At 38.0% G+C, this 22,815-nt stretch overlaps 4 protein-coding genes across 4 annotated transcripts; all 4 read left to right on the top strand.

Moving 5' to 3' along the window:
• The first annotated feature begins 1,319 nt into the window (after positions 1–1,319).
• LOC142242603 (histone H2A) lies at positions 1,320–1,694 on the top strand. Its single transcript, XM_075314170.1, has one exon. The coding sequence runs from the start codon at positions 1,320–1,322 to the stop codon at positions 1,692–1,694; it is 375 nt and encodes a 124-aa protein (XP_075170285.1).
• A 1,652-nt stretch (positions 1,695–3,346) lies between these two features.
• LOC142242620 (histone H3) lies at positions 3,347–3,757 on the top strand. Its single transcript, XM_075314188.1, has one exon. It carries the CDS (start codon positions 3,347–3,349, stop codon positions 3,755–3,757), a length of 411 nt encoding a protein of 136 aa, XP_075170303.1.
• A 3,599-nt stretch (positions 3,758–7,356) lies between these two features.
• LOC142242604 (histone H2A) lies at positions 7,357–7,731 on the top strand. The gene has a single exon (XM_075314171.1). It carries the CDS (start codon positions 7,357–7,359, stop codon positions 7,729–7,731), a length of 375 nt encoding a protein of 124 aa, XP_075170286.1.
• A 7,373-nt stretch (positions 7,732–15,104) lies between these two features.
• Positions 15,105–15,515, top strand: LOC142242621 (histone H3). Its single transcript, XM_075314189.1, has one exon. It carries the CDS (start codon positions 15,105–15,107, stop codon positions 15,513–15,515), a length of 411 nt encoding a protein of 136 aa, XP_075170304.1.
• Positions 15,516–22,815: the final 7,300 nt, after the last annotated feature.

Genomic DNA, 22,815 nt, shown 5'->3' with positions numbered 1-22,815 from the left:
ATTTAAATAAATATACATTGTACTTAATCTATTTTTCACGGTAAAATTGAAATTTATAATCACATGTTTTATGGGAATTTTTCCAAAACTGGATTAGCCAATTGGGATGTGGTAATAAACCGCAGCAATTAGAATTCTAGAAAAAAAGGTTTCATGTACCTACGCATAGAGTCATCATCAAAACTCTCTCTCACACACACACATCCTTTAACTACGCCATTTACAGTAATGCATACGATCAATGTAATAGAGTCTTTTACTCTGAGAAAAATATTATAGCGACGTTATTATAATGAAGAAAAATAAAAAGAAGAAATATTGAAGTCTTTTACTCTGAGAAAAATATTATAGCGACGTTATTATAATGAAGAAAAATAAAAAGAAGAAATATTGAAGAAACAGTAATGAAATGCCAAATTAGAATTTTAATAGAAGTTAGACATAGTAATGAAATGCCATAATAGAATTTTAATAAAATGAAGATTACAACATTGAATTTATCTTAGTTGAAAAATCAATTATTTGTTATTATTCGATGGAAGATGTATTTATTTTTTTTTTTGTTATTGAAATAAAATAAGGATATTTTGTTTTTAGTTGATCAACAAAGAAAATCTCTTTTTTAATGATTTTTGTGGCCCTGAAAAGGGCCTTTGATGGTGGAGGAAATAAATTTTCGACGAAATATAAAGCCATTTACTTGGAGCTGGTGTACTTAGTAACGGCTTTGGTACCTTCACTGACAGCGTGCTTAGCCAATTCACCGGGCAATAATAGACGAACGGCAGTTTGGATTTCCCGACTGGTGATGGTGGAACGCTTGTTGTAGTGAGCCAAACGAGAGGCTTCGGCGGCAATACGTTCGAAGATATCATTAACGAAACTGTTCATGATGCTCATTGCCTTTGAAGAGATACCAGTATCGGGATGTACTTGCTTCAACACTTTGTAAATGTAGATGGCATAACTCTCCTTACGCTTGGTGCGTCTCTTGGTCTTGTCACCCTTTGTGATGTTCTTTTGGGCTTTGCCGGCCTTCTTTGCTGCTTTACCACTGGCTTTTGGAGGCATTTTCACTATTTTTTTTTCACACAAACACTGTTTACACTGTTCAAAAGAGAATTTTGTGTGTGCGCAGCGATGAGCACACATTTGTACCATTTCGTGGACAAGATATTCAGGTAGCCTCTTCGTGCAGCAAAACAACCCTCAAATGTATTAAATAGCTCGAACGAAAAGTATATAAAGAACTGACAACTAGTTAAACGCTATCATTAGTGTTTTGTGAAGTGAAGTGAAAAAGAAAAAAAAATTGAAACATGTCTGGACGCGGTAAAGGTGGCAAAGTTAAGGGAAAGGCAAAGTCTCGTTCCAATCGTGCTGGGCTTCAATTCCCCGTCGGTCGTATTCATCGTCTTTTGCGCAAAGGCAACTATGCTGAGCGTGTTGGTGCTGGAGCTCCAGTTTACTTGGCTGCTGTGATGGAATACTTGGCCGCTGAAGTTCTTGAATTGGCTGGTAACGCTGCTCGTGACAACAAAAAGACAAGAATTATCCCTCGTCACTTGCAATTGGCTATCCGTAATGACGAAGAATTGAACAAATTGTTGTCCGGTGTCACCATTGCTCAAGGTGGTGTATTGCCAAACATCCAAGCTGTTCTCTTGCCCAAGAAGACCGAAAAGAAGGCTTAAATTATCTACAAGAAAATGTAAATACAGACCATCGTATCTCTATCAAACAACAATCCGTCCTTTTCAGGACGACAAAACATTTTTAAAAAGAGAAAAAATATTTTCAAACAATATAATTTCATACATACTTTTTTTCAGTAACAATAAAATTTACTATAAAAAAATTATATGAAGATATATATACATATATTTAGTTTTCATCTGTTATGACATCGAAAAATTTCGTCACTTCATTTTTTCATTTTGTTCCTATCTAATGTCATTTATTCCTAATATCGAAAAACAACAAATTCCCACCAATTTCATTAAGAGAGCATTCGTTTTCTGAGCCGAAGTGTTTTTATTTTCATCTGTATCAACTCTGATTATTTACTACATATGTATCTTTTGTATGCTTTGGCAAAGCCGAAGTCTAGTAGGATCGTAAGTGTTCGTAACTTCTAGCGGGAAGTTGCAAATAGTTGATGACAGAGAAAGCTGTTTGTATCAATACATACATAACTGATTTCTGCAAAAAGAGAGTAAGAACGTCACGCAAAAGAACAAATAAATGACACTAGGATCGAGTACAGTGCAACATAGAATCATTTTCTTTGATTTCTGCAAAAAGAGAGTAAGAGAATCATAGAATCATTTTCTTTGGGGAATGGGACGAGAAATGACATATAGAGAATTGCATATATGTTTCGTATGTATTACATTCGTAGTGTTTTTCTTTTGTAGCGTATGTCATGTTTTTCAAGTGCCGACGGCAGAAAAATAGCATAGTAGTCGCCTTTGGTAAGTCCATACATAATTGTTTCATTGGGTTAGTAACAATGTTTTGCCGACGGCAAACCAAATGTTTGTAATTTTATTTAAACCAAGTAAATTTAAAATTTTATTATTAAAATAATTAAATAAATTTGTAACAAGATGATCTCTTTTGTAAATATATTTTGTGGTCCTGAAAAGGACCGATTGTTTTTGTATTAAAGTATTTAAATATTCTCCAAATAGCGTCAAGAAAATGTTTAACCGCCGAAACCGTACAAAGTGCGGCCTTGTCTCTTCAAAGCGTAGACGACATCCATAGCGGTGACGGTTTTACGCTTAGCATGTTCGGTGTAGGTGACAGCATCACGAATAACGTTTTCCAAAAACACCTTGAGGACACCACGGGTTTCTTCGTATATCAATCCAGAGATACGTTTTACACCGCCACGACGAGCCAAACGTCTGATTGCAGGCTTGGTAATACCTTGGATGTTATCACGCAACACTTTACGATGACGTTTAGCGCCACCTTTTCCCAAGCCTTTGCCACCTTTACCACGACCAGTCATTTTTCACTTTTAAATTTCACTTCACGAATGATGCACAAGAACTAATACTGTTCCGCAGCCTATGCGCTTCTATTTATACAAAAATTCCTTGAAATGCTTACTAATATTAATAACACGATCTACCCTCGGGTTCGTTCGTGTATACTTCGTGTATATACAGGCAGCTGTAAGATACAATATTTCAATCTTTCCCCACACACACCCTTAACTAACAGTTTGCGCGCTCAATTTTTCTATAAATATGCGCGTTCATGCTCGGCACACAAGTAATAACGTTTTGACAGTGTTTGTGTTCATATCTTGTGAAGTGAAGAATTAAAGTGAAAAATGGCTCGTACTAAGCAAACTGCCCGTAAATCTACCGGTGGCAAAGCCCCTCGTAAGCAATTGGCTACTAAAGCTGCTCGTAAGAGTGCCCCAGCCACCGGCGGTGTCAAGAAGCCCCATCGTTTCCGCCCTGGTACCGTTGCTTTGCGTGAAATCCGTCGTTACCAAAAGAGCACAGAATTGTTGATCCGCAAATTGCCTTTCCAACGTTTGGTTCGTGAAATTGCCCAAGATTTCAAAACTGACTTGCGTTTCCAGAGTTCTGCTGTCATGGCCTTGCAAGAAGCTAGCGAAGCCTACTTGGTTGGTCTATTCGAAGATACCAACTTGTGCGCTATCCATGCTAAGCGTGTCACCATCATGCCTAAGGATATCCAATTGGCCAGACGTATTCGTGGAGAACGTGCTTAAATTTTTGACATATTAAAAGCCAACTTTTTTTACAAAAACAATCGGTCCTTTTCAGGACCACAATATTTTTATAAAAAGAGAAAAAATTTTTTCAATACTTTACAGTTGACAAGAATTTATTCTTAATTATTTGATATCAATAAAATATATTGCATTTGTGTTTTTTTTTTTGTATTAGGTTGGATATGAAGGGAATGTTGATATATGATGTAGATTTTGCTTTCCAATGGTTTTACATTTTTTCGTACTCATTCACAATTTATTTTCTATTAATTTATTTTTTCAAAAGAAGAAAAGATATAAGTAGGAGGATTTGTTTCTTATTTTCATCTAATGCTACATTCAATGCGGCAAACATTTTATGAAATATTTTCTAACCCTAATCTAAATCGGAGATGGTTTTTGAATTTTCTAGGGTGTTTATTGTTTATATATTTCCTAAAGTCGTTAGACTTAAATTTATTCCATCTGTTGTTATAATTCTTTTAGTTTTTTTTTTGCGAAATTTTATATCAAAAATAGCCAATTACTTTACTTCTTAAAATTTGGCTAGAGGTGGTATATCAGCTATGGCAAATTTTTATTCATAGTATTTCGATTTAAAATTTTGTTAAAATGGTATTATAATCCGACATGTATTTTTTCTACGATGTTTTAATATTTTTCATATATACATTTCATTTCTTTTGCAAATATTTTAATTTTATGGTTTCAACTATATTCAACATTGTTAACATCGCTGTACATGATATACCACACCTTCACGATTATTTTAACTTTTCGTTACAATTTGACACTTTTTATTATTAATGTTATATTTTAGTAGAAATTTGTGATTTCTATTATATTTTTGAATGAAAATTTCCTAAAACATTTTCACTTTTGAGCTTTCAAATTAATTTGCAGAAAAACTTTTATTCATGGAAAATATCCCAATATGATGAATTCCACTGTCATAGACGACATAATATAATTGAATATTTTACCATGAAAACTATGCAAAATGTATAATTTTTTCGTATTTTTTTAAAGAAAACATATCAAGATTCCCTATAATTTTTTTATTTTATACAATTTTCAATAAAAATACTAAAATTTATATAATTTAGTTGGAAATTTATGATGACACTTTTATAAACTTTCAACTCAAAAGATTATAATACTCTAGTCCTTCAATATTATTAATTGAAGTCCTTTTTGTCATTTAGGTGGATATCTCTACTAGAGAAATGTGATAAATTCCAATTAAATATATTTACTATGTCATCATAAATTTAATTATTCTATCAAAACTTTTGTGAAAAAATTTATTCTCTTCCACACAAGAATTCACAAAATTTCGTAGCTGACTACTATGTACTTCTCATAATTCCGATGTACCCAAGAATAGCTACGTTGAACGGTAAAAAATATATATAACCAACGTACACGCGTGTTAGTGTATATTAGTGTTTGAAGTGAAAAATATAGTGAAACATGTCTGACGCCGCCGTAGTTGAAGCCACCGCATCTCCAGTTGCCGCTGTTGAGAAAAAGGCACCTAAAAAAGCTGCTGCCAAGGCAAAGAAGCCCTCTGCTGCCCCATCTCATCCACCAACCCAACAAATGGTCGATGCTGCCATCAAAACATTGAAAGAACGTGGTGGTTCATCATTGCCTGCCATCAAGAAATATTTGGCCAGCACCTACAAAGTTGATGCCCAAAAATTGGCTCCCTTCATCAAGAAGTATTTGAAGGGCGCTGTTGCCAGTGGAAAATTGATCCAAACTAAAGGTAAGGGTGCATCTGGTTCATTCAAAATGTCTAAAGCAATGAGCGCCGAAAAGAAGAAGGCCCCAGCTGGTGATAAGAAAAAGAAGGCTGCCGCACCCAAAAAGGCCAGTGGAGAAAAGAAGGCTGCTGCAAAGAAACCTTCTGCCGCTAAGAAGACAGCAGAAAAGAAGAAGACCGAAAAGGCTAAGGCTAAAACTGCCAAAAAGACCGGTACAGTTAAAGCTAAACCAGCAAAAACCGCCGCCAAGGCCAAGGCCTCCGCCACAAAACCAAAAGCACCCAAGGCAAAAACAGTAGCAGCAGCCAAACCCAAAAAGGCCGCCGCTGCCAAGAAACCAGCTGCTAAAAAAGCCGCCGCCAAGAAGTAAATTTTCTATTTCATGGCAGAATGATTATTTTCGATATTCGAAAGCAGTTTATCTAACAGCCCTTTTCAGGGCTACAAAATATCTTTGAAAAAGAGAACAAATTTTATGCAAACAATTTTGTTTTTTTACCTAATTTTTATTTAAATAAATATACATTGTACTTAATCTATTTTTCACGGTAAAATTGAAATTTATAATCACATGTTTTATGGGAATTTTTCCAAAACTGGATTAGCCAATTGGGATGTGGTAATAAACCGCAGCAATTAGAATTCTAGAAAAAAAGGTTTCATGTACCTACGCATAGAGTCATCATCAAAACTCTCTCTCACACACACACATCCTTTAACTACGCCATTTACAGTAATGCATACGATCAATGTAATAGAGTCTTTTACTCTGAGAAAAATATTATAGCGACGTTATTATAATGAAGAAAAATAAAAAGAAGAAATATTGAAGTCTTTTACTCTGAGAAAAATATTATAGCGACGTTATTATAATGAAGAAAAATAAAAAGAAGAAATATTGAAGAAACAGTAATGAAATGCCAAATTAGAATTTTAATAGAAGTTAGACATAGTAATGAAATGCCATAATAGAATTTTAATAAAATGAAGATTACAACATTGAATTTATCTTAGTTGAAAAATCAATTATTTGTTATTATTCGATGGAAGATGTATTTATTTTTTTTTTTGTTATTGAAATAAAATAAGGATATTTTGTTTTTAGTTGATCAACAAAGAAAATCTCTTTTTTAATGATTTTTGTGGCCCTGAAAAGGGCCTTTGATGGTGGAGGAAATAAATTTTCGACGAAATATAAAGCCATTTACTTGGAGCTGGTGTACTTAGTAACGGCTTTGGTACCTTCACTGACAGCGTGCTTAGCCAATTCACCGGGCAATAATAGACGAACGGCAGTTTGGATTTCCCGACTGGTGATGGTGGAACGCTTGTTGTAGTGAGCCAAACGAGAGGCTTCGGCGGCAATACGTTCGAAGATATCATTAACGAAACTGTTCATGATGCTCATTGCCTTTGAAGAGATACCAGTATCGGGATGTACTTGCTTCAACACTTTGTAAATGTAGATGGCATAACTCTCCTTACGCTTGGTGCGTCTCTTGGTCTTGTCACCCTTTGTGATGTTCTTTTGGGCTTTGCCGGCCTTCTTTGCTGCTTTACCACTGGCTTTTGGAGGCATTTTCACTATTTTTTTTTCACACAAACACTGTTTACACTGTTCAAAAGAGAATTTTGTGTGTGCGCAGCGATGAGCACACATTTGTACCATTTCGTGGACAAGATATTCAGGTAGCCTCTTCGTGCAGCAAAACAACCCTCAAATGTATTAAATAGCTCGAACGAAAAGTATATAAAGAACTGACAACTAGTTAAACGCTATCATTAGTGTTTTGTGAAGTGAAGTGAAAAAGAAAAAAAAATTGAAACATGTCTGGACGCGGTAAAGGTGGCAAAGTTAAGGGAAAGGCAAAGTCTCGTTCCAATCGTGCTGGGCTTCAATTCCCCGTCGGTCGTATTCATCGTCTTTTGCGCAAAGGCAACTATGCTGAGCGTGTTGGTGCTGGAGCTCCAGTTTACTTGGCTGCTGTGATGGAATACTTGGCCGCTGAAGTTCTTGAATTGGCTGGTAACGCTGCTCGTGACAACAAAAAGACAAGAATTATCCCTCGTCACTTGCAATTGGCTATCCGTAATGACGAAGAATTGAACAAATTGTTGTCCGGTGTCACCATTGCTCAAGGTGGTGTATTGCCAAACATCCAAGCTGTTCTCTTGCCCAAGAAGACCGAAAAGAAGGCTTAAATTATCTACAAGAAAATGTAAATACAGACCATCGTATCTCTATCAAACAACAATCCGTCCTTTTCAGGACGACAAAACATTTTTAAAAAGAGAAAAAATATTTTCAAACAATATAATTTCATACATACTTTTTTTCAGTAACAATAAAATTTACTATAAAAAAATTATATGAAGATATATATACATATATTTAGTTTTCATCTGTTATGACATCGAAAAATTTCGTCACTTCATTTTTTCATTTTGTTCCTATCTAATGTCATTTATTCCTAATATCGAAAAACAACAAATTCCCACCAATTTCATTAAGAGAGCATTCGTTTTCTGAGCCGAAGTGTTTTTATTTTCATCTGTATCAACTCTGATTATTTACTACATATGTATCTTTTGTATGCTTTGGCAAAGCCGAAGTCTAGTAGGATCGTAAGTGTTCGTAACTTCTAGCGGGAAGTTGCAAATAGTTGATGACAGAGAAAGCTGTTTGTATCAATACATACATAACTGATTTCTGCAAAAAGAGAGTAAGAACGTCACGCAAAAGAACAAATAAATGACACTAGGATCGAGTACAGTGCAACATAGAATCATTTTCTTTGATTTCTGCAAAAAGAGAGTAAGAGAATCATAGAATCATTTTCTTTGGGGAATGGGACGAGAAATGACATATAGAGAATTGCATATATGTTTCGTATGTATTACATTCGTAGTGTTTTTCTTTTGTAGCGTATGTCATGTTTTTCAAGTGCCGACGGCAGAAAAATAGCATAGTAGTCGCCTTTGGTAAGTCCATACATAATTGTTTCATTGGGTTAGTAACAATGTTTTGCCGACGGCAAACCAAATGTTTGTAATTTTATTTAAACCAAGTAAATTTAAAATTTTATTATTAAAATAATTAAATAAATTTGTAACAAGATGATCTCTTTTGTAAATATATTTTGTGGTCCTGAAAAGGACCGATTGTTTTTGTATTAAAGTATTTAAATATTCTCCAAATAGCGTCAAGAAAATGTTTAACCGCCGAAACCGTACAAAGTGCGGCCTTGTCTCTTCAAAGCGTAGACGACATCCATAGCGGTGACGGTTTTACGCTTAGCATGTTCGGTGTAGGTGACAGCATCACGAATAACGTTTTCCAAAAACACCTTGAGGACACCACGGGTTTCTTCGTATATCAATCCAGAGATACGTTTTACACCGCCACGACGAGCCAAACGTCTGATTGCAGGCTTGGTAATACCTTGGATGTTATCACGCAACACTTTACGATGACGTTTAGCGCCACCTTTTCCCAAGCCTTTGCCACCTTTACCACGACCAGTCATTTTTCACTTTTAAATTTCACTTCACGAATGATGCACAAGAACTAATACTGTTCCGCAGTTTCAGTTCAGTTTTCAGTTTTTATTTCCCATGTCTCTTAAGAACTAATTTTACATTGTAATTTGTAATATAAGATTTTTGTGTGTTTTAAATACTTCTAGCATGTATAAAGTGACATTTTTCTAGAAATTCATATATTATCTGTCAAATTAAATAGCTACGTAAGACTAGCCCATTTACTACTTCGTTTCGCCAATATGACTTTCGTCTATCATTTTCTTCAATTTTCCCGTTAAAAAAGGGAGGAAAAAACCGGGATATCATTATTCTTTTTTTTGTTTGTTTCTATAACTAAGACTTAAGCTAAAAAGATATGTACACTATTTACACTATTTACAAAAAAAACACAAAAATAAAAGTAATAAAATAACATAAATGATATCAATTCAGGATAGTGAAATTTTATATACAAAAGAGGAGAAAGTACTTATCAAATGATCACGATAAGTTTATTGTGACAAACTGTACGAGTCACTTATCACATCAAACGACCCAAAACTTCTATTGTAAAAAATAAGCCTGCCCTCATCATCAAAAAGAAGGCCGTCTTCATCGAGGTAGACGAGGCTCATGGGCGCGAGGTGCCCCCCAGCCCCGAGAACCCGCTCATAATATTCCCTAGAAATGCAACATCGCCTAACTATCCCATTTGGATGTTCCGAAAGCCCTCTATGTCGCGCAATTGTCGAACTTACCATATACGCATCTACCCTGCCCAATCCACTTTTATCATATACCTCCTGATTCGGGGGTAGCCTATACACCCCCATTTGACGTGAGCCCACCAAACCGAGGCAGTGCCTGAGCATCCTCCTCTCCATCTGCCTTATCCTCTCCATCTGCCTGGATGATATCGCACTCCATGCCGCAAAACCGTAGGAGATCACAGGCCTCACAATAGTCTTGTATATGGTCATCTTTACTCGAACAGTGAGACCCCGACTCTGACCCATAACCTTACGCAGCGTCTGATATGCAGCCCTGCCTCTCCTGATCGCATCATCCACCTGACGCGTAAACGTGAAATTTTCCTGAAATCTAATTCCCAGATATTTCAACTCATCCCCATTTTGGATCACCTCCCCACCAATTTTAACGGAAGGAACAAAACGCATAGCATTTCTATAAATGCCAGCCCCCCTCGCCCTAAAAATTATGGAATTGCATTTCGACACATTCAACCGCAGTCTCCATTCTCCAAAATATCCATTGAGCTCAGCCAAGTATCTCTCTAATCTAGCCTGCGCAGCCCTCGCTCTAGCATGAGTAGACGCCACCAAAATGTCATCGGCATACGCTATAATTAGGACATCATCCGGGGGCTGGGGAATATCCGCCAGATAGAGGTTATAGAGGGTCGGGGCCAGGACCGAACCCTGAGGCACGCCTGCCAAAATATCCCGGGGCTGCGACATTACCCCACGAACGCAAACAGAGAGCCGCCTTCCACTTAGATAGTTCCTCAGCAGATCCGTCAAATGCGGGTGAAAACCATATGACTCGAGCTTCGTGATAAGGCCCATATGCCATACCGTGTCAAACGCTCTCTCAAAGTCGAGGCTGACCACCAGTGTCGCACTACGATTCGAGAAACCTTTTGACACCATATCAGTAAGCACCATAAGGGCATGCTCGGTGGATGTTCCGGCCCTAAAGCCCAGCTGAAAGTCCTTTATGACTCCTTCTGCATCAATATGATTCTCCATTCTGTCCAGAATTATAATCTCGAATAACTTCCCCAAGTTCGAGGTCAGTGAGATGGGCCTATATGACTTCGGATCGGTCGGATCCTTACCCGGTTTCAAAATAGGCACCACTATCGCCTCCTTCCATCCATCCGGGAAATAGCCGATGTTTAGGCAATGATTGAAGATAATAGCGAGATGTCCCCAAGTCCTATTATCCATTTTCCTAATTACAAAATTGGGAATTCTGTCTTTCCCCGCACTCTTCTTATTGCAAAGTCGTCTTAACTTCATTCCAATCTCCTCAGGTTTGACCAACCGAACCGGAGGTGCATCTGTCATTCCAATTGCCTCCCCATTTGCAAGGAAATGTTGACCAAAAAACAGCATCGGGGAATTTCTCCTCGTTGTCTCCTCATCCACTAATTCCTGTTCCCCAGAAAAGACTGAAGCAAGTGCTTCGGCCTTTTCTCGATCAGATGAAACTAGTCTACCATCACCATCCCTTATGTCACACATTTCTCTTCCAATCTTTGAACCAGTGAGTTTCCTCAAGTCCCTGAATAGATTGTTCCCATTTCTTATTTTCGATAGTATGCCGAAGTTTCTTTTCTCTTCAAGAAGTACAATTCTTTCCTTAATGATGATCCCAAGGAGCCGTATCTGCGTCCTCAGCAAACGAGCCCTATCGCTGTCATGTATTCTGAATAGTGTCCTCCGGAGGGTCTTTTTCTGTGCTATCAACGAGAGAATATCTGGCGAAAGTTTGAGCATTTTACCACCACTTGGTGTCACCTTCGGTATACTACCCTCCATTGCAGTATTTATAGCTCTGGTCAGAAAGTCCACTTGTTCATCAATTTCCATCTTTGTGCAGTTTCGGTCAATTGGTGGTGTCGCAGTAGCCAGGGTCGTGGCCAGGGAGTCATTAAAGACCCGTCTCCTCATCTTACTATAAATGTATATTTCAGATGGCACCTCTGTCTCAAGATTGCCGAACACAATATCCATTTCAACCGCCCTATGGTCCGAGTCATAGTCTAAAGTCCGTAACCCGTCAATAGTCTGTCTACCATTTTGCCCATCACTTAGTCCTACCCCTACTGTAGTCAAAAATATGTCAATAAAATTCGACCTGGTCGTGGGTTCCCTTGTTGGTCTAATTACCAATGTTGGGCTCATATCAAGCCACTCTCTTAAAGTCCTTCCTTTTAAATTTGTAGTAGTACCCCCCCAAGAGTAATGCCTAGCATTCAAATCACCCCCTATTATCGCATCGTCCGACCCAATTAAGTCTTCAAGTAAGTCCAGATCCTCCCGACATAATACCCCCCGGGGTCTACAATACAGTGACACAAAATAAATAATCCGATCCCTTGACCCTTTCACCTTAATAACTGTCCCCTCAATCTCCCTAAAACTAATTGAGACCCTTTCCCCTCGAATACTATTTCTAAGGCATATCGCCGTCCCACCTCCATTTTGTCCAGATCTGTTTTGTCGGAAAACCCTATACCCCTCCAAATCAAATTCACGACCATCTCTAAGTTTGTGTTCAGCAATCATGAGTACATCGGGCCGATGTCCCTTTACAAAAAGATGCAGATAGTGTCTTCTGACCATAGACACTATCGAATTCACATTTACAAATATACATTTAATGCTGTCCATCTCCGCGGAAGCTCCATAGGAGACCCACCATGGCCTGCATTCTCTCGTCATCACTTTCAAGTCGACTATACTCACTCCTGAAACGATCAATTCTTTTCATGCAAGTGAGAAAATCTGCTCCCAGGACTCTTTTGACCTCGTTGTCAAAACCACTCATGGCCATGTTTGCCCTCGACATTTCGTCCTCATCTCCATTTCTTCCGCGACGAACCTCCTCCCTTTGTCGAGGATTCATAAGCAAAAAATTTGATGGCATCACCTGTGGCCCTCTTGTCACTCCTGCATATGTCATTCCGTTTCTTCGTTGATTCATATTGTCTTGCGCACTATTTGTGGCCCTCCGTGCCCCAGTGCCTACAATACGCTCAGATCTGGCCATCTGCTCTGCTGTCTTCTTTTCCTTCATTCTTCGTAGAATTTCTAATCTCCTTGGGCATCTCTTATCACTGGCCACATGGCCCTCCACATTACAATTTGCACATCTAACGGGTTTTCCGACGGTCTGGACTATAGCTCCAGTGTCCGGATGTGTCGTGGTGATCATTTCATTATTTTCCCCTTTTCCCGGGATATCGCAATTTGCAGGTCCGTGAGACTGCCCGCATTTGACACAGCGAAATTCTAGATGGCAGTTTATAGATGAGTGGCCAAAACGTTGGCAGTTTCGGCATTGTAGAAGACCACCCTTCTTTGGCCTTGACATGTACACCCTGCATTGTATGATGTACTCCATCTTACGAAAGGCCTTGACGTCAGACCCCATCGACAACTGGATAAGCCACCTATCATTGTCCAAGTTCGTCAAAGTCTTAATTTCTATATCTAGCCCTTTGCCAAGTATAAAATCCCTGACCTCGTCTACCTCGTATGTTTTAGACAAACCATCTATTACTAATGTGTATGGCTTTCTGTTTTTTGGGGTGTACGTAAAAAATCTGTACATTTTCTCGATAAGCATACTACAAACCTTATCGTAATCATCTATCTGTACCATTTTCAGGCAAACCATATTCCTATTTGCAATTTTAATTGTAAAATGATTATGACCAATCAAATTCTTAATTCGGATACCTAATTCCCTGACATTGGCGTTATAAATTTTAATAACTGGAGGGCTAGTCTTACCTGTCTTTTTTCCTCCTCCGGTCTCATTTGATTTCTCTGGTGCAGGTCCAATATCATTTTGAGTCCTTTTCGGGATGGCTCCTTTGTTGATGTTGGCCTGTTGTCCATTCTGGTTTATGATATTTTTCCTGTTGACTCCTGTGACTGTCGTCAAGGTTGTTGTATCAGTTTGTATTTCCATGGGAGCCACCGGCGTTGTGACCTCCTCATTAATATTCGCCATATTGAAGCCTCCGGCTGCTTCAATAGTCATATTATTATTATTGTTAGTAGAAAATTTTCTACTTTCATCATAATGTTGCGTATTTTCTGGGCTATGAAAAGTGGCAACTCCCGTAAGATTTTGATTTGTCACCAAATATTTTTCCAACTCAGCTATTCTATCAAGCAGTTGCTTTCTTTCTTCTTGCAACTTCTCAATAGTATCTTGAAATTGCTGAAGAGCAAGATTCATTTTCATTGTCTCGTATGGTGAATCGTTATCATCACCTGTCTTCTTCTTTCTTTTTTTTCTTTGCTTCCTGTCCTTGACAGTTTGGAAGCCGTCAGAGTTGCACATAGTGGTGTCAGTATCACACTCACGTTCCTTGTTCATATTTAGTGCATGAGCACCCAAATTTATATTTGAAATAACTATGGCTTCCTCACGTCCACCATTGTTAATATTCAAATAATCTCGTCCATCTGCCCCAAGTTGCCCAACGGCTTCCTCACGTCCACCGCTGGCGCTCATACTTGAGGCCGTTGTATCAACCCTCCTTTGAGAGTCAATATTCAAAATTTTCAATTTTCTGCTGCCTCCTTTTCAATTCTCAAATTTTCATGTGATATGAAAATTTTCAAGATTTTTTCTGCCTACTATGCAAATCTCACTTTTTCAAATGAGTGACACCAATAGTCAGTATATTTGATGACTACTATTTCTTCTCAAAAGTTCAAGTAAGCAATCACAAAATTCACTCCGATCAGATTAATTTTGTTTCAAACTTCAGTTGATTAAATTTTGTTTCAAGCTAGTGTAGTGGAATACAAAAGCCGTCGGCAAAACATAAATTGTCAATTTTCAAAAAGCCGTCGGCAAAACAGCAGTTTGTGTCTATAGTTCTTTTAGTTTCTTTTTGGCACTTTATATTTGCACTGTGAACACTATAGTGGACTGGCACCTTTACCACGACCAGTCATTTTTCACTTTTAAATTTCACTTCACGAATGATGCACAAGAACTAATAATGTTCCGCAGCCTATGCGCTTCTATTTATACAAAAATTCCTTGAAATGCTTACTAATATTAATAACACGATCTACCCTCGGGTTCGTTCGTGTATACTTCGTGTATATACAGGCAGCTGTAAGATACAATATTTCAATCTTTCCCCACACACACCCTTAACTAACAGTTTGCGCGCTCAATTTTTCTATAAATATGCGCGTTCATGCTCGGCACACAAGTAATAACGTTTTGACAGTGTTTGTGTTCATATCTTGTGAAGTGAAGAATTAAAGTGAAAAATGGCTCGTACTAAGCAAACTGCCCGTAAATCTACCGGTGGCAAAGCCCCTCGTAAGCAATTGGCTACTAAAGCTGCTCGTAAGAGTGCCCCAGCCACCGGCGGTGTCAAGAAGCCCCATCGTTTCCGCCCTGGTACCGTTGCTTTGCGTGAAATCCGTCGTTACCAAAAGAGCACAGAATTGTTGATCCGCAAATTGCCTTTCCAACGTTTGGTTCGTGAAATTGCCCAAGATTTCAAAACTGACTTGCGTTTCCAGAGTTCTGCTGTCATGGCCTTGCAAGAAGCTAGCGAAGCCTACTTGGTTGGTCTATTCGAAGATACCAACTTGTGCGCTATCCATGCTAAGCGTGTCACCATCATGCCTAAGGATATCCAATTGGCCAGACGTATTCGTGGAGAACGTGCTTAAATTTTTGACATATTAAAAGCCAACTTTTTTTACAAAAACAATCGGTCCTTTTCAGGACCACAATATTTTTATAAAAAGAGAAAAAATTTTTTCAATACTTTACAGTTGACAAGAATTTATTCTTAATTATTTGATATCAATAAAATATATTGCATTTGTGTTTTTTTTTTTGTATTAGGTTGGATATGAAGGGAATGTTGATATATGATGTAGATTTTGCTTTCCAATGGTTTTACATTTTTTCGTACTCATTCACAATTTATTTTCTATTAATTTATTTTTTCAAAAGAAGAAAAGATATAAGTAGGAGGATTTGTTTCTTATTTTCATCTAATGCTACATTCAATGCGGCAAACATTTTATGAAATATTTTCTAACCCTAATCTAAATCGGAGATGGTTTTTGAATTTTCTAGGGTGTTTATTGTTTATATATTTCCTAAAGTCGTTAGACTTAAATTTATTCCATCTGTTGTTATAATTCTTTTAGTTTTTTTTTTGCGAAATTTTATATCAAAAATAGCCAATTACTTTACTTCTTAAAATTTGGCTAGAGGTGGTATATCAGCTATGGCAAATTTTTATTCATAGTATTTCGATTTAAAATTTTGTTAAAATGGTATTATAATCCGACATGTATTTTTTCTACGATGTTTTAATATTTTTCATATATACATTTCATTTCTTTTGCAAATATTTTAATTTTATGGTTTCAACTATATTCAACATTGTTAACATCGCTGTACATGATATACCACACCTTCACGATTATTTTAACTTTTCGTTACAATTTGACACTTTTTATTATTAATGTTATATTTTAGTAGAAATTTGTGATTTCTATTATATTTTTGAATGAAAATTTCCTAAAACATTTTCACTTTTGAGCTTTCAAATTAATTTGCAGAAAAACTTTTATTCATGGAAAATATCCCAATATGATGAATTCCACTGTCATAGACGACATAATATAATTGAATATTTTACCATGAAAACTATGCAAAATGTATAATTTTTTCGTATTTTTTTAAAGAAAACATATCAAGATTCCCTATAATTTTTTTATTTTATACAATTTTCAATAAAAATACTAAAATTTATATAATTTAGTTGGAAATTTATGATGACACTTTTATAAACTTTCAACTCAAAAGATTATAATACTCTAGTCCTTCAATATTATTAATTGAAGTCCTTTTTGTCATTTAGGTGGATATCTCTACTAGAGAAATGTGATAAATTCCAATTAAATATATTTACTATGTCATCATAAATTTAATTATTCTATCAAAACTTTTGTGAAAAAATTTATTCTCTTCCACACAAGAATTCACAAAATTTCGTAGCTGACTACTATGTACTTCTCATAATTCCGATGTACCCAAGAATAGCTACGTTGAACAGCCGCGCGTCGTGGCTGTTAGGGACAGTAAGACAGGTGCGGTTAGTATGCAGCCTGAGTTCGTGCTCAGGTGTGCAAATTGTGGAGTGAGCGGTCACTCGGCAAATTCAAAGAATTGCCCTTACAGGCAATCTTTAATGGCTAAGCAGGCTGAGGGGAAAATCCCAAAGCCAGCCTCTACAGCCAACGCACGTGTTGCGGTCATAAAGGACAGCAACACAGGTAGGTCAGGTAGTAACAACGTTCGCGCGGGAATTTCCTACTCGACCGCGGTAAAACCACGTGCAGCTGCAGCTGTTACCACAGGTAACAGAGGTAGCAACGCCTCGTCGACCCTTACATCGACAGCTGGCTTGTTTGCCACTTTTGATGAAAAGTGTCGCGAGGCGTTTGGCAAGGATTTCCTTGCCTGTGCAAGTGTGTTGCGTCGACGTATGGATGACGTAAGAGCATTAATCACGAAAGGGGACATCTGCGGCGCTATGATGTCTGTTGTCGATTCTTTATGCGATGTCTAGGGAAATGAAAATAATCTTTGCAAATGTCAATTCAGTGGTATCACGACTGAAGAGACATTATCTAAAATTATTTTTAGATAGGCATTGTCCTGATGTCATGCTTATGGCCGAACATAAGCTGAATTCAGGACACGTGTTTGATATGGATGGGTATTCGATATATACCCAGATTAGGCGCGAACGCTCAGGGGGCGGTACGGCCGTGTTAGTTAGAGATTCGATTAAAAGCGAACGATTTGAAATAGAGTTAGGTTCGATAGAGGGAACGTGTGTAAAGATACATAGAATGGACGGTAACCATCTCTATGTTATCTCGTTATATTGTGCGCCAAATGCAAATTTCGTTGCATCAGATTTGGACACAATCGCATCATTGGCATCAGCCAATGATGTGGTCGTCGCGGCTGACCTCAATGCCAGAAATGTTGACTGGGGAGGAAGCACAACATGCGCTAGAGGCCGGATAATTAGGGATTTTCTGTTGGGTTGTCCTGATTTAGGGATAATTCCAACAGAAGGACCAACAAGAATCGGTAGGAGCACCAGCTCTTTTATCGATATTTGTATGGCATCTGCTGGAATAATTGTTCCCAATGCCAATGGTCAAATTAGGACGTTAGACTATGAGTCTGACCATAGAGCCCTAGAGATTATTATCTCTAGTGGCGAAACGGTTGATAGGGAACGCGAATTAATTTATAATTTTCGGCGTATGGATAGGCGACGTTTTAATCGGTCGTTGAATAGGGCATTAGAGGGTTGTCAGCTGCCAGTGGATCGAAATGCGACTTGCTCAGAAATTGATGCTTGCATTGATACTATGGGCGAGGCATTTCGTGAAGCAATGGATGCATCTATTCCCAAGATTCGTCCTGGGAATAGAGGCCCAAGACAGCTGCCACCTCATGTCCTCGAAATGATCGCTCGAAAGAAGAGGCTGAGAAGAACTCTTCATAGAACGACTAATCCTTTGAGGTATGATATACTCAAAGCGGAAATTCGCGAACTAGATTCGGTGATTAGTTCGGCTATTAGGGACTATGAAGAAGGGCGAAATATTCGCTTTCTTCGTAGTATCCGCGTTAATGATAGGGTATATAGCAGAGTTAAATCTGCTATCGGTTTAAATCGAAAAACGTCAATTCCTGATTTGGGAACGGATGATGGATTGACGATTTCGCAGGATTGCCGTAAAGCTGATCTCTTGGCCGACGTGGTACAAGGCGATTTAGCTGATGTGGCCGATCGGGGAATGCCGATTGACACAACCGTTAGGGAAAATACTTTTCCCTTGGTTGATAGAAATCCCTTAGTTCACTTTTCGCCGTTTCTTACGGCTGATGGTGAAATAAGGGACGTTAGTGCGAATAGAAATAGGTTCGTTTCGTGTGAAAGGATTAGGACAGCTTTGAGATCAAGAAAAAATCTCAAATCTAGCGGCGAGGATAAAATTCCTGATGTGGTGTTAAGGAAAACTGACCACCACACATGGACTTTTCTCGCGATTCTATATAACCACTGCTTGAACATTGGTTATTTTCCGGCCTTATGGAAAAGGGCGATCACCGTCCCCATCCTAAAGGCAGGAAAAGATCCAACGAGCAGTAAGAGTTATAGACCGATTAGTTTACTGTCATCGCTCGGTAAACTTTTCGAGTATTTCATACTCGACGGTATTAGGGAGACGCTAGATGATAGGTCGATCTTGTCTGATAGCCAATTTGGCTTTAGACAAGGCCTCTCCACAACACATGCGCTGACTGTGCTCGGTGATCATGTGGTTAGATCGCTCAATAGACGTCGCGTGACTATCGCCGTTAGTCTCGATTTCTCTAGGGCATTTGATAGTGTCTGGCATGATGCTCTCATATACAAAATGAGAGTATTAGGCTTTGATACTAGTTTATGTAGGATCGTCGCGGACTTCCTTAGGGACAGGACATTTAGGGTTAGAGTAGGCGATGACTACTCTAGCGATAGGGTTGTAAGGACTGGTGTACCCCAGGGCTCTTTACTGGGTCCAGTCCTCTACAACATTTTTATTAGTGACATACCGCAACCACCATCTGGAGATTTACTCCTGATATATGCTGACGACATATTCGTCGCAGCATCAGGAGCAGATGCAGCGGTTGTCAATGACAGATTGAATCAATACTTGGGTGAACTATCCACATATTTCGATATGTGGCGACTAAGGCTTAATGTGGACAAGTGTGAAGGTGTGATTTTCAAAGGCAATAGGCGAAACTTGTATCCTCGCTCTAGAAGATACGAGCCAGCCATTGCAATTGGTGATCGTACCATTCGCACTTGTGAAAGCATTAAATACTTAGGCGTGATTCTCCAAGGCAGATTTGATTTTGTGTCGCATATTAGCTATCTTCTTGACAAGGTTAAGAGGATGTTCTTCTGCTATTTGAGCGTCTTTCGACGCTCAAATGGCCTGAGTAAGGAGGTGAAACTATTGATTTATCGACAAATCATTAGGCCAATCATCGCTAATGCTTTTCCAATTTGGTATGGAATTTCTTCACACCAAATGGAATTACTCAGGATATGGGAGAGAAGAATTTTAGCTTCTTGTGTAGGTTTAGTGCCTGTTAGAGGAGAGGATGGTGTATGGCGGAGACCTTCCAACCAATCCATCTACGACTCTGCAGAGATTGATAGGATTGATGTATTTCTGACTAGAAATGCATTAAATTTTCTAGATAGGGCATCTTTTGTAGACAATCCGCTAGTGAGGGGTTGCTTGGTAGAGGACATCAGTCCAGCCAATCTTCCTCATTTAACATATCGACCGCCGATATGTCTGTTACAGTTAGATAGACAGGGACTTCTCTTTAGGGATGAGAGGCTTGTGTTTTATCATCGACGATATGGTACGCTAGACGTGGACGACACTGTTTACAGTTTGGCACAATAGTAACTCTAAGGACAATTGTATATATTTTTTTTTGATTTTTAGTTTTAAGTGATAGTTTTTAAGTAAATAATAGAAAAATGTTATGGCCCCTGTTTTTATTAGTCATTTTTCAGGGAAATTTTGTTTAATTGAGAAAAAATTTGAAATAGAGACTAGCTTAAATAAATAGTTTAAGCCGTATTTTGTAATATTTAGATAAATTTAGAAAAGTATTATATATACGCTAAATATAAGAATCTATATATGTATGTATGTAGTTGAAAATTGTAGTTGTAAGGTTTCAACTGTAATAGTTTAGAAATTTTTGACCAATAAAACCTAAATTTTGAAATCTGAAAATTGAACGGTAAAAAATATATATAACCAACGTACACGCGTGTTAGTGTATATTAGTGTTTGAAGTGAAAAATATAGTGAAACATGTCTGACGCCGCCGTAGTTGAAGCCACCGCATCTCCAGTTGCCGCTGTTGAGAAAAAGGCACCTAAAAAAGCTGCTGCCAAGGCAAAGAAGCCCTCTGCTGCCCCATCTCATCCACCAACCCAACAAATGGTCGATGCTGCCATCAAAACATTGAAAGAACGTGGTGGTTCATCATTGCCTGCCATCAAGAAATATTTGGCCAGCACCTACAAAGTTGATGCCCAAAAATTGGCTCCCTTCATCAAGAAGTATTTGAAGGGCGCTGTTGCCAGTGGAAAATTGATCCAAACTAAAGGTAAGGGTGCATCTGGTTCATTCAAAATGTCTAAAGCAATGAGCGCCGAAAAGAAGAAGGCCCCAGCTGGTGATAAGAAAAAGAAGGCTGCCGCACCCAAAAAGGCCAGTGGAGAAAAGAAGGCTGCTGCAAAGAAACCTTCTGCCGCTAAGAAGACAGCAGAAAAGAAGAAGACCGAAAAGGCTAAGGCTAAAACTGCCAAAAAGACCGGTACAGTTAAAGCTAAACCAGCAAAAACCGCCGCCAAGGCCAAGGCCTCCGCCACAAAACCAAAAGCACCCAAGGCAAAAACAGTAGCAGCAGCCAAACCCAAAAAGGCCGCCGCTGCCAAGAAACCAGCTGCTAAAAAAGCCGCCGCCAAGAAGTAAATTTTCTATTTCATGGCAGAATGATTATTTTCGATATTCGAAAGCAGTTTATCTAACAGCCCTTTTCAGGGCTACAAAATATCTTTGAAAAAGAGAACAAATTTTATGCAAACAATTTTGTTTTTTTACCTAATTTTTATTTAAATAAATATACATTGTACTTAATCTATTTTTCACGGTAAAATTGAAATTTATAATCACATGTTTTATGGGAATTTTTCCAAAACTGGATTAGCCAATTGGGATGTGGTAATAAACCGCAGCAATTAGAATTCTAGAAAAAAAGGTTTCATGTACCTACGCATAGAGTCATCATCAAAACTCTCTCTCACACACACACATCCTTTAACTACGCCATTTACAGTAATGCATACGATCAATGTAATAGAGTCTTTTACTCTGAGAAAAATATTATAGCGACGTTATTATAATGAAGAAAAATAAAAAGAAGAAATATTGAAGTCTTTTACTCTGAGAAAAATATTATAGCGACGTTATTATAATGAAGAAAAATAAAAAGAAGAAATATTGAAGAAACAGTAATGAAATGCCAAATTAGAATTTTAATAGAAGTTAGACATAGTAATGAAATGCCATAATAGAATTTTAATAAAATGAAGATTACAACATTGAATTTATCTTAGTTGAAAAATCAATTATTTGTTATTATTCGATGGAAGATGTATTTATTTTTTTTTTTGTTATTGAAATAAAATAAGGATATTTTGTTTTTAGTTGATCAACAAAGAAAATCTCTTTTTTAATGATTTTTGTGGCCCTGAAAAGGGCCTTTGATGGTGGAGGAAATAAATTTTCGACGAAATATAAAGCCATTTACTTGGAGCTGGTGTACTTAGTAACGGCTTTGGTACCTTCACTGACAGCGTGCTTAGCCAATTCACCGGGCAATAATAGACGAACGGCAGTTTGGATTTCCCGACTGGTGATGGTGGAACGCTTGTTGTAGTGAGCCAAACGAGAGGCTTCGGCGGCAATACGTTCGAAGATATCATTAACGAAACTGTTCATGATGCTCATTGCCTTTGAAGAGATACCAGTATCGGGATGTACTTGCTTCAACACTTTGTAAATGTAGATGGCATAACTCTCCTTACGCTTGGTGCGTCTCTTGGTCTTGTCACCCTTTGTGATGTTCTTTTGGGCTTTGCCGGCCTTCTTTGCTGCTTTACCACTGGCTTTTGGAGGCATTTTCACTATTTTTTTTTCACACAAACACTGTTTACACTGTTCAAAAGAGAATTTTGTGTGTGCGCAGCGATGAGCACACATTTGTACCATTTCGTGGACAAGATATTCAGGTAGCCTCTTCGTGCAGCAAAACAACCCTCAAATGTATTAAATAGCT

This window comes from Haematobia irritans, unplaced genomic scaffold, assembly GCF_050003625.1.
Source record: "Haematobia irritans isolate KBUSLIRL unplaced genomic scaffold, ASM5000362v1 scaffold_6, whole genome shotgun sequence".
In the NCBI taxonomy this organism is placed as follows: domain Eukaryota; kingdom Metazoa; phylum Arthropoda; class Insecta; order Diptera; family Muscidae; genus Haematobia; species Haematobia irritans.
This window is presented reverse-complemented; position numbering and strand designations above follow the sequence as displayed.

Excerpts from the sequence above, each read along its gene's own strand:
- LOC142242621 (XM_075314189.1), top strand. The coding sequence starts at position 15,105 with ATGGCTCGTACTAAGCAAACTGCCCGTAAATCTACCGGTGGCAAAGCC.
- LOC142242603 (XM_075314170.1), top strand. The coding sequence starts at position 1,320 with ATGTCTGGACGCGGTAAAGGTGGCAAAGTTAAGGGAAAGGCAAAGTCT.
- LOC142242604 (XM_075314171.1), top strand. The coding sequence starts at position 7,357 with ATGTCTGGACGCGGTAAAGGTGGCAAAGTTAAGGGAAAGGCAAAGTCT.
- LOC142242620 (XM_075314188.1), top strand. The coding sequence starts at position 3,347 with ATGGCTCGTACTAAGCAAACTGCCCGTAAATCTACCGGTGGCAAAGCC.